This window comes from Sinocyclocheilus grahami, unplaced genomic scaffold (assembly GCF_001515645.1).
Source record: "Sinocyclocheilus grahami isolate Dianchi unplaced genomic scaffold, SAMN03320097.WGS_v1.1 scaffold702.1, whole genome shotgun sequence".
In the NCBI taxonomy this organism is placed as follows: Eukaryota; Metazoa; Chordata; class Actinopteri; order Cypriniformes; family Cyprinidae; genus Sinocyclocheilus; species Sinocyclocheilus grahami.
In genome coordinates this window covers 413,773-426,095 of record NW_015505881.1, presented here as the reverse complement: position 1 = coordinate 426,095, position 12,323 = coordinate 413,773, and the positions used below count along the sequence as shown (strand labels likewise).

The following is a 12,323-nucleotide window of genomic DNA, read 5'->3' as shown; positions in this document are numbered from 1 at the left end:
TTCAAATACTACAGTTGAACTACGGTCACTTTAGTAAAACCATGGTTCATTATCATAAGGGACTGCCAGTGACAGGCTGTTGCATCCATAAAGTGCAACCTTTTTGTTCTGACAGTGTATGATTTCTATTAACATTACTGAATAGAACATGATCTATATTATCTTTCAACGTTCAATTTAAATAAATGTAATTGTACAAACTATGTAGGCTACGATTTGTTTATTGTGAAATAACTCAAACATATGTTTTTTTCTGTCCTCTGATAAGCATTGTTCAGTGCTGCTGTTCCCAAAAGCTTTAATGCTTTCTTATGATACTTTTGGGAAATGCAGCCCTGTTTGAATGCACTTTTAGAAGTGAGTGAATGCTCTCTTTGATTGATTAGTTCTGTCTTGCAACATTTGTGTGTGTTCAGATGAGCAGGAAAATAATTATATCCTACACAATTACTTGCGAACAAAAGTTATTTGTCCAATTCAATGCATTTGTACGCATTATTATTATTATTATTATTTTAAATAAACAAAATCACTGTTAAATAAAACACACCTTAGTATCGATATTTTTAGTTTGAGTATCGATACTTTCGATACTCGCGTCAGTATCGATATATCGATACTTAGGATCGATATGCCCATCCCTACTTACCATAGCCGCCTGCGAGTTTCAGTGTAAATGTTGCGTCAAAATCAAATCAATTTGAGCACGATTTAAACCCGGATGATTGTAACCACTCTAAGTTCGTCTGCCTTGGGAAAGCTAGCGTGTCTCCGACATAGTGATAACACTCGTTGCCTTCTCAAGTGCAGCTCAACCAGGTCTCGTCCCATTCGTCAATATTTGTAATATCACAAATCCCGGAAAATGTGCATTGTAGTCCAAACGAGTCGTTCGTTGTAGTTTTTGAAAAGTGATTTCTGTTATATAAAACATCTCCTTTTGAATTGGACTTTGAGCTTTGTAACTTTGCAGATCTTTTTTTATGCTCAAACAGCAACATTACAGACTAACTAAAGTTGAAAAAGTGAAAAAGCATAATAGGACCCCTTTAAGCTCATTATAGAATGCATTTAATTCATTAAACCCAGCCATAGCTGCTTGCCGCAGTTAACCATGTCACTTTTTATATTGATCTTGGCAGCATCAAATGATAGAGAGCACTGCTATATTTAGGAATGCGCTGTATAGTTGAGTGCGCTTTTGGCATTTAAAGAGTTGATTGAAGTGCCTGGATCCCAGCGGTGAAATGATGACCTGCATTATAGCAGTTTGAGTCAACTTGCTGCATCCTCTAACTCAGTGGTCCCCAATCCTGGTCCCGGAGAACCCCCAACACTGCACATTTTAGTCTTCCTTATTAAACGCACCTGATTCAACTCAGCTCATTTGTAAAGACTCCAGTTATATACCTCAAACTATTTTACAATATTGGGATGAATGAAACTCAGGTGCCATGTGCAAATAAACGCCACCCATCCTGCTTCGGAGCTCTATGTATGAAATCACGTCTTATATTTTGTTCATATTTCTCTGTGTTGTGTACATATGTAGATCCAGATGACTTCTTGGAGAAAATGCGTTTAGCACTGGAGAGTCAGTATGTGTCTGAACACCTGCACGAGTGGATTGATCTGATTTTTGGCTACAAACAGAGGGGAAGTGAAGCTGTGGCTGCCCATAATGGTAAAATAGACAAACGCAGATTGGCATCAGTCAAATATTCAGTTATAAAACAGTGTTTTAAAGTATGAAGGATTAGTGTGTTATTGATATTATTTTATTGTGAATAAAAACAATGACGTTTACTATATTACAGTTTTCCATCCATTAACATATGAGGGAGGAGTTGACTGCGATAGGTAAACTTCATTAAATTAAAATATATCCCTAATTAAATAGCTCATACTGTACTTGACTGCCTGAATATCTTTTTGATCCAATTTGTATGTTATTTATATTTGTCAGTGTACATTTGTCAGTGTGTATGTCTGTGTTTCTGCAGTATTGAGGACCCAGATCAGAAAATAGCCATGCTAACTCAGATATTGGAGTTTGGACAAACGCCACGACAACTCTTTGTCACTCCTCATCCTCAGAGGATCACTCCACGCTTCCACAACCTGTCAGGAACCCCCAGCCTCAGCAGCAGTGAGCTCTCACCATGTACGAGAGAATCACACATATACTGCTCTAATGGTGTTTGCGTTAGTTCAGTTTTCACTTTAAAGTATGTACTACCAGTGTGCACAGTAATTATGCTCCATTGCAATGGTTTTCAACTGATATGGCTTTGAGGCCCACATTTTCCCTTGGTCATTAGGTCACGACTCAAATTAAAAGCCAAGCAAATGTATTTCATAAAACATAAACAAATACTGTTAAGCCCTGTTATTGCCGCAGTTAAGCAACATGATTCCATTCATTTTCAATGGAGAGCTGGTGATTTCCGGCGACACAAGCACCAGTGACCTTTGCCAACCGGTAGGTGTATCAAGTGATGCATCAAAGATAAGTTGTTTAACGTTAACCAAATAAGCAGCAATAAAGCGTTGTTTAAAGCTTTGTTGAGACTGTCAGTCCAAATCTGATTTTTGTGCATGTCCGATTGGAATCCGATCATATTTAGCGAGTGTAAACGAAAAAAAAAATCACATGAAATACAATTTTGTACAAATCCATTCATATGTTGTTTGAAATCCTATTCAAATCGCATTCCTGTAAATCCGTTCCAGTCTGACCAATTTCTTTGCACAAACAAGGTTCTGTTGTTGCTAATGCAAGTCAAACAGAAAATAATATACTGCTGGTCTACACCTCTTTGAGTTTTCAGACTTAAATCAGATTCCAATCGGGGAAACAAATAATCAGATCTGAATAAGACCTGAACTATTCTTAAACTACTCACCACAAACAAATTTCCAGCTGTTCATCTGGGAAATGGCTCGGTGCTAATTCTCTCCTTTATAATCAAACAACATTCTTTCCAGCCTAATGTACCAGTACCACTGAAAATGGACCTTATCCAACCGCAGCTTCCGTCTCTCGCTATGCAGAGTTGAAATGGTCCTAAAAAAGAATGGACTTGTAACAAGGTTCCTAAAATAATCAATTGGAGTGTTCATTTCGTGGTGGGGTTTTTTCTTTTTAAATATGAAAAAATCAGGAAAATGACAAGCAGAGAGCTGGCAAAATATATGAATAGTGACTATTTGCTCTCGCATGTTAAAATGCAATCTGCAGCAGCATGGTTGGACATTCTACGTACTGATTTTTTGAGTTTAATCAAGGATGTGATAATTTTTTTCAACCCTTCATTTAAGCAAAATTGCAATTTTAAAGATAATACATTTCAGTAGTCACCGTTAGGAAATATAAATATATCTTTATGTAGATTGGTTGATCTCAACATTTGTGATGGTAAAAACATAAGAAATAAATGTGTTCAAAGGGAGTTGCACATGTACTGTAATACTCATTTCATAAGCAAAGATGTTATCCAATCATAGCAGTGGGAATTTTTACTTTTGTTCATCATAAAAATAATTTTTTCATGCCTTAGAATGGCTTGAATGTGACTCTTCACCCTGACCACTTTTAGTATATGTGGAACTATGAATATGCTAATTAAACTTTGAAAGTGTAATTTTTCTTTGTAAATTGTGTCAATTTTTGATGCTAAAATCCTTCTAACAAAAGTGTTTTGTGTAGCGTCTCCAAGTATGGAATCATTTGAGGACCTGACTGAGGAGAGTAAGAAAATGGCCTGGAGCAACATGAACAAGCTTGCATCGCAGTCTCGCCACAAAATACACAAAGAGTGAGTATCTGTTAAGTAGCTTATCTTTGTAATTGCATGTTTGAAAAACAAAGATTAATATTGGATTTTTAAATGTACTTTTGACCCTTTTATTTTGGTTCCGCAGAGCAGTAACGGGCATTGCTGTGACCCTCAGTGGGGATTCCATCTTCTCAACTTCTCAAGGTTAGGAATTCATCAGTTATTTAGTCTCATTAGTGTATGACAGATTCCTATAAAGTAGCTGAGTTTAATTCCTCAGAACTTAAATGATTAAATGATCACCTCTCACAGGAAGTATAAGTAAAAATGTCCTTTATCGTTACGTAGACTCCACATTGAAGATGTTCTCGAAAGAAAATGGACTGCAAAGAAGTATGTCCTTCTCGAACATGGTAAGCTTTCTAACAGGGGCGGACTTACCCATTAGGCAAAGGTAGGCGACCGCCTTGGGCCCCCAAAAGCCAAGGGCCCCCTAAAATGCTTTTCATATAGGATATGCGCATTAAGCGCGGACGTTTGCTGTTTACGGTGTTTATTACCATGACAACCATCCGAGTCTGTGGCGCCTGCAGGTGTACGGCTGTATGCACTGTGAGTACCATGAGCGCTCGGACTGATCTGAGATTTGCCCCGCAAACATTTCAGCAGTTATTATAGGCCTGTGTGTCACGTATTTCTGTCGACTGAACCCATGCCGTTAATTATGAATTTATAAGTCTTTTGCATGCCAAAGTCAATTTCTGCATAGAAATATTACGCCAAATAGAAGCAGAAAACCGTGCTATACGCACTTTCATGAGATCAGGTTAGCATACAACAATTAATTTGTTGGCTAAATCAGAAAAGGCAGCTATACAATTATAGGACAAAGTTTTCATATATGCCATTATAATTAGTGTTTTATTTTTTAACTGTACGGAATTATAAAATAAAACGCAAATTATAATCGGGCCTTCCATCAATTATAGTGATGAAAAAATGACTCGCCATCTCCTAGTTGGATGTGCCTTTTGAGAGAAATGCACGGATTACATAATGAAAGTGTTTATTTTATTAGGAGTCTATTTTCGATTTGAATTATTTCGTTTTAAAGTAGTAATTTAAAGCTTTCTATATATTTTGATCATGTCTGAGTTTAGGTTCATCATTGTGAAGCGCTCCTGTTCAAGACCGAGACGGCAGAAAGCGTTTGTTTTCTTTATTTTATAAAAGCACAACGTTTTGTTGATATTGTGAGTGCACACAGATAAAACTAGCCCCTTTACAGTTTAGAATAATGTATTACTCTTACCTTTATGAGCAAAAATGACTGCGTATTTTAAGTTGTTAACACTGTTAGATAAAAATGCAAGTGATCGCACTGGTCCTGCAGAGCTTCAGCTTCCACTCCTCCGCAAACTATTGGATATGCACATTTATATAGATTAAACATTTAAATTAACATTGTGATATACTTGAACTGTTTTATATATAGATTTTATTTTAGGCAAGTCCTGATGATTTGAGAAGGCTAAATTGATCAAACATTGGCTATAGGCTTTGATGAAATTCACTGTCTGCCGCTGGCCTTTACTTAAAAAAAAAAAAAAAAAAAAAAACTTGCATTTAACGAACAAAAAATACTCCAAATGTTTTTCTAAATTTACTTTATAAAAAAATGAAACGAAATATAATCACTTTTCCATTACATACAAAACTGAACTATTTTAATAGCTGAAACAGTAGAATAAGCGTTTGTGGGGGAAAAAGACTGGCTAGGGCCTATATTTGAGACCCGTGCAGGGCTTTAATCCACTTCATCCAATGCTGTTTTGTTCTCATCTGTGAGCATGCGCTTGATATATGTATTTTAGGTGTGTAAATGTATAATTGCCTTATTTTTTCAGTTTTATTTAAATTTGTAGTTAAAACAACTAAAAATAAATGTATTTTAAAGTTTAGAATTAGACAGACTTTGCACACAGGCTTACGCTGAAAACAACAAAATGGAACCTCAAGGTTGATCTAGGAAAATGTGTGCAAATGTATAGGGCCCCATTCCTATATTTTGCCTGGGGCCCCCAATTCACTAAATCCGCCCCTGCTTTCTAGAGATTGTAGTAAACATAGTGGCCCCAAAAGTTATTTGAACTTAAGCAGCACTTAAAAAAAAATCAGTCTATTTAATTGCAGTAGACAATAAATTACACAATAGTGTTTTTTATTCCCCCATCTGGGCCACTTTTCAATCCTGTTCGTGAGGAATCTTTGCTCTGCACATGTTGTACTGTATGTCTATCTAACACATCTGATTCAGATGATCAACTCTTTAAGAGAGAGCTCTATGATCTGAGGTGTCTCAGGCTCTGTCCACATTAATATGGATAAGTTTTCTCATTTTCACTTTCATCCACTCTGAGATGGTGTTTTTGTCCAGCAAAAACCGAGCTTTCTGAAGATGCTGTTTTTGTGTTACTCTGAAAAAGGTGTTATTAAAAAATAATGACGCATGTTTAGGTTGTTTTAAATATTTTTTGGGGGTCACTCTATACCACGGCCAGGTTAGAATTAAATCTTTTTGGGGGTCACTCTATACCACGGCCAGGTTAGAATGAAATCTTTTTGGGTGTCACTCTATACCACAGCCAGGTTAGAATGAAATCTAACTAAAACAATTTTTTTCTCTCGAATTACCCTTAAGGCACTGTCCTCCTGTCTGATGCTGCCTGATGATAAGATTGTGGTATGCTCCTCCTGGGACAACAACGTGTAAGCATTTATATAGTAACCACAATCATATCCATACAAATATGTAATCAATTTAATAAATTTCTAAATTTCTCTCATTTTTATCACTCTTTTGCCCCTTTTTTTCTGTTCACCTACTCTTCGTTCCCTTTCTTGTTTTTTGTAGATATTTTTACTCAATAGCATATGGAAGAAGACAAGACACTTTGATGGGTCATGATGATGCAGTTAGTCATATTTGCTGGAGGGATGACAAACTTTACACAGCATCTTGGGATTCTACTGTGAAGGTATTCTAAATTAATCTAGCCAAGTTTGCTTTAAGTTTTAACTCTATGAGCAGAGCTGAATGTACTGTACAGTTACCAAGGACACCTTGTTTACTTGGTACTAAATGTTTTAAATAAACCTTTATATTAACATTTTTATTTCTGGTGAACTAGAAAAAAGAAAAGAAAAATCGCTGATTTCAGTAGGATCATGACATGAAATTTAACTTATGAAATCTGTAAAGTTAAATCTGTAAATCTGTAATTTATCTTTCCTTTTATATGGTTCAAATGATTAAACCTATTTCAAAATAAATAACAATTTTTATGTTAATCACTGTTTCAATTGACTTCCTACTTTCTCTGTTTTACTTCAACAGATTTGGAAATGTGTAGCAGATGACATCTCCAGTAATAAAAGGACTCAGTTTGACCTGCTTGCTGAATTTGAACATGAGGCCGGGGTTAGTGCTGAGGAATCTTTAAAAAACTGCAATATAGGCAACTGTGTCAAACAGCTGATTATTCATTTTTGTCACTTTTCAGAGCTGAGGTGTAAAAGTTTAGTCTCTTTCGTTTTTCAAATTAAATGTTAAGTCTCATAAACCTACTATACACAGATATTTGTTTTTATGCCAGACTGTACAACAAATTGTAGCAGAGACATCTAAGCAGCGCTGTTGACGAAAGCCAGTCACATACCTGACAATAAGCACGTACAATAAGTAATTTTTAAGAATTGAACAAAGTGCCATTGAGTTTGAACAATGTTTGAAAAAAACTGGAATAGGAATCTATTATTAGATTTCTCTATATAACTTTATTCAAGCTGCAAAAAGGCTATTTATTTACTGAAAAACGTGCAAACTAATAATCTTTGAGCCGATGGTGAAGTCATGTACGTTAAATTACATCATACTTGCCCCAAATCATTGCATATTGCATTGCAGGATTGCATATTTTGCTTAAATAAAGCTATCACGCAGTAGTTATACTAGCTAGGTTGGACTAAATGTTGGTTAGTTATTGCAATACAATTGCCATAAATTTAACTAAAATGTAATTGTTTGATTTATATTTACATTTACATTGTCATTTAGCAGACACTTTTATCCAAAGTGACTTACAAATGAGGACAATGGAAGCAATCTAAATCAATAAAAGAGCAATGATATACAAGTGCCATAACACGTCTCAGTTAGCTTAACGCAGTACACGTAGCAAGGTATTTTTTTTATTAAGGCCTTTTTTGCTTTTGTTAATTGTATAATAAATAAAAAGAAAACATATAGAATACAGAAAGATTAGAGAAGGTAGTGTTCGTTTTTTTTTTTACAAAAACAAGCAGTTAGTAAATAGAGTGCAAGTCTAAAAAGGGCATTTTTTTTAAAGAATAGAATTAGAATAGCAAATGCTAGAGTTAGAGGGTCAAATAAAGATGGAAGAGATGTGTTTTTAGCGATTCTTGAAGATGGCTAAGGACTCAGCTGCTCTGAGTGTTATATTTGCTTACATTACAAGATCTTGGGTAACAGAGTTAATTGGTTGAGCCTGACATATTCATTATGTAAAAAGTTATTACTTGCTTGTCTTCCCACCATGTTATACAAAGTGGCTAAATGATTTCCATGCCACAATTTTGGGAGAGTTTAGTTTTTTAATAATGTAAGTCATGTAGGGTTGTACACAAATTTTAAATAAGTGATAAATTATCAAAAACATTTATCAATTGTAAATTTGTTGTTTCAAATTGTTGTTCAATTGTACATTTATGAGTGAACTGATTCTAGTTGTGCCCTAATGAAGAAAAGTGCCTTTATATTATTTTGTCAAAAATGTAACATTTATGTAATTTATATATTGTATATACATATTTACAGGTAAATACTTTAGATCTCAGCCCAGCTGGCACACTTTTGGCAACGGGTACTAAAGAAGGAACACTTACTCTTTGGGACATTGCCAACCCTCTCCCACTAAATCAACTGACCTGCCATTCTGGAAAGATTCATCAGGTGGCCTTCAGTCCTGGTGAGTGCGTGTAATGCATATTTATGTAAGAAAATTGATCAAGATCTCTTTGACTTTTGTTGTTTTTGTTTTTTTGAGGGGTAATTTTGTATCATTTTGTTTCTGTGTTCAGACAGCAGACATGTACTGAGTGTTGGGGAGGACTCGTGTTTGGTGGTTACAGATGTGCAGACAGGCATGCTCCTCGCTACTGTACATGCAGAGCAAGAGCAGAGGTGAACAGAACACACACAATATATATATTGCACAGTGTTTCATGTTAAGGAGATATTATATCAACATGCACCGCTTCCTATATTTTCTAAGCCAAAGATCACTTTCCTCCTTTTAGGTGTTTCTGCTGGGATGGTAACACTGTGTTGTCTGGAGGGATGTCAGGAGATCTCAATGTATGGGACCTCCTTAGCAGTAAAGTCATCCACAAGATACCTGCTCACTCAGGTAAACACACACCAGTGAGTCTGACCAGGGGTGCGTTTCCCAAAACTATCGATAGTCGACTATGGTAGCAATTTCTGTTGAACACTGTTGAGTTGCTTTTGGGAAATGCCCCTTTGGTCTGACCAACTGCCATTGTCACTCATGTTGGTGTGAGCCATGACTTTAGTCATTTGAAAGGGATAGTTGATGTTTCTGTGCGTTGATCATGGTGGTAATATCCTTGCTGTCTATGGAGGGTCAGAGAGCTCTCAGATTCCATCAAAAATATTTTAATTTGTGTTCCGAAGATGGGTGAACTATCCCTTTAAATGCTCTGTATAGGCAGAAACTCACACACCCACACTTCATGTGAGATGTACAAGATTTTTGACTTAAAACAAATTCCAATTGTTGGACATTAGTTTATTGCTAAGCAAACAATGTGATACTCTGAATAAAAATGCATAAACATAAATATTGTACTCACTAAATATTGTATGTACATTTTAATTACACTGGGCTAGTTTTATCTTTTTCTTTTAATATTGGAATCTCTCTCAACATTCTCTTAATTGTTTGCCGTTTTGGATAGCTTGAGGAAAGTGGGATTTTCTTTCTGGATTAAGGATAGTGGCTTAGAATTTAGTCAAAATGCATACTATTTTTGTTTAGTGTAAAATTTTGTTAGTCAATTTTTTTGACAGTTTTAGTATATGTAGCACTCTTTGTAGGTAACATTCCAGATTTTGAAACATTAACCTGACTGTGCATCTTTAATGCAGGTGCAGTCACGTGTATGTGGATGAATGGACAATGCAGTACTATCATCACGGGCGGTGTGGACAAACAGATCATTCTTTGGAAACCGGAGTATTAACAGTAACACTTCAATAATGTTCGATAAAACAATTCAGCCATTTTTCAGACCAAAAAGGTCCATTTTCACCATGTGATTTCATGGGACAATTTGAACAGTACTGAAATCCTCTAAAATAGAAATCTTGACAATGTGTTTGATATATTTGGGCAAAGTTTTATGATAAGGTTGGTTATACAGATTGCAGGGTTTTAAAAACTGTAAGCACCGTGTAGTTTTACATTATTATTTAGCGGGTTTTGTTTTTTAAGATCTGAACGCTAGCTCTGTTTGGTAACTGGAATGTTACCAAAAGATATGGATGTCCTATTTGGCTAAGTGATTTTTTTTCTTTCTTTTAATTTTATACATGTATAACATTTGGCATGTCAAATCTCTTTCAAAACATGCATAAAAACAGCAACAATTCATATGATTTATAAAAGACAATCAGTTATTATGATTGTCGTTATTATTATTGCTTTTGATAAATGTAACCGCCAAATCATACTTATTAAAAATCATAATACATCATGCTTGCAAATTTTACGAAATTCTGCAATCAACTCTTGACACCTTTATTATAGGTGACTGAGGAATGTTCAGAAGTATTAAGTAGTTATATATAGTATATGTTTGATGTACTGAAGGTTTGCTGCAGTCTTTTTGAGTGATAGATATTTGATGGGGCTCTTTTTTTTTAATGTGCCTTAGTTTTTAATGGTTTGAACTTGAGCGTTACTTTTAATGCCCACTCTTAAATATGCTTGCATCTTCAGCTAAAATATATACATAAAAAAAAAGTTATGTATGACAATATATTTAAGTGAAAGTTAGAGTAAAACATTCTGCAATATAATAAACTATAGCGTTACGTCTTAACAGGTTATGGATGCATAATTTTATATTTCATACACTTATTTATGTTACAACGCTTTGAAAATTTTCTCTTCAGTGAAGAACAAAAAAAAAAAGAAATTAAATCAGTATCACAAGATTATGCAATATTATGTAAACCCTCAATGAGCTCACAAGTTATTAAAGGGATAGTTCTGTCAAAAATGAAAACCATCATCCCCCATGTTTTTCCAAACCTGTATAACTTTCTTTATGCTTTGGAGCACAAATGAATATATTTTGGTAAAATCTTAACTTTTTTTTTCTTCTACATACTGTACAAAGAAATTCAGTGGGGTCAAATGTTGTTTGGCTCCAGTGTTATAGAAAATATCATCTTTTGTGTTCTGTGAAGAAAGAAATGAAGAAATGCATGTGGAACCACAAGAGGGTGAGTAAATTATAACAGAATTTTCATTTTTGGGTGAATAATTCTTTTAAGTACAAAAAGTGGCATTTTATGTGTGGACTACATGTTTTAGTATATTAGGTTTATGTATTGGACTCATTTTCTGTTCGTTTTGGGTTTCAGTTTTGTTTTTTTTTGTTTTTTTTACTATGTATTGTATTGCCTCTTGGGAGAAAACTCCTGGAATTCCAAAATGTCTTTACAAATGCACAAATGTTGTTTGTTTGTTTCTCTGTTTATGTTATACTGGACAGTTATTTCTTTTAAAAGCTCTCCTCTTTGTTTTTTTGTAATAAATAGTAACATGACTAAATACACAGATGCCGATTAAAACTATCATCTACTCACTGGCTATGTTAGTGTGCATGTGTGTGCTTATATACTATGTGTGCATATTATTCAAATATATTACTATTTCTTTAGTATTTTAGTATTTTTTCAAATTAAAAGTAATAGATTATGTGTGCGTATATACACCACCATGTTTTGGGCTTATTTTTTTTTTGGTTTTGGTTTTAATTTTTTTTTTTTTTTTTTTTTACTATGTATTGTATTGCCTCTTGGGAGAAAACTCCTGGAATTCCAAAATGTCTTTACAAATGCACAAATGTTGTTTTGTTTCTCTGTTTATGTTATACTGGACAGTTATTTCTTTTAAAAGCTCTCCTCTTTGTTTTTTTGTAATAAATAGTAACATGACTAAATACACAGATGCCGATTAAAACTATCATTACTCTGATTATATTTTTACATTGTTTAAAACTCTCCTTTGGTGTGTTCATTTATATAGCACTATGAAGCTTTTACAATGAATTAGGCACTCTTCTTCGTAAAACTGCTTTATTTCACACACATTGGAGGGTTTTTGAGCATGAACTGCCCATTTTAGTTCCAGGATCTCAGTTGGGTTCAAG

At 34.6% G+C, this 12,323-nt stretch overlaps 1 protein-coding gene across 1 annotated transcript in view; it reads left to right on the top strand.

The window, feature by feature from the left end:
• The window catches only part of nsmaf (neutral sphingomyelinase (N-SMase) activation associated factor), a 35,177-nt gene extending 24,692 nt beyond the window's left edge, over positions 1-10,485 (top strand). Inside the window, exons 19-31 of the mRNA XM_016243848.1 lie at positions 1,553-1,684; positions 1,818-1,860; positions 2,004-2,164; positions 3,710-3,818; positions 3,925-3,983; positions 4,128-4,192; positions 6,481-6,548; positions 6,694-6,817; positions 7,177-7,260; positions 8,677-8,827; positions 8,940-9,042; positions 9,159-9,268; positions 10,030-10,485. Of these exons, the coding sequence (XP_016099334.1) occupies positions 1,553-1,684; positions 1,818-1,860; positions 2,004-2,164; positions 3,710-3,818; positions 3,925-3,983; positions 4,128-4,192; positions 6,481-6,548; positions 6,694-6,817; positions 7,177-7,260; positions 8,677-8,827; positions 8,940-9,042; positions 9,159-9,268; positions 10,030-10,124 (1,304 nt within the window). The 3' untranslated portion in view covers positions 10,125-10,485. The remainder of the gene's footprint in view (positions 1-1,552; positions 1,685-1,817; positions 1,861-2,003; positions 2,165-3,709; positions 3,819-3,924; positions 3,984-4,127; positions 4,193-6,480; positions 6,549-6,693; positions 6,818-7,176; positions 7,261-8,676; positions 8,828-8,939; positions 9,043-9,158; positions 9,269-10,029) is intronic.
• The last annotated feature ends 1,838 nt before the right edge of the window (positions 10,486-12,323 follow it).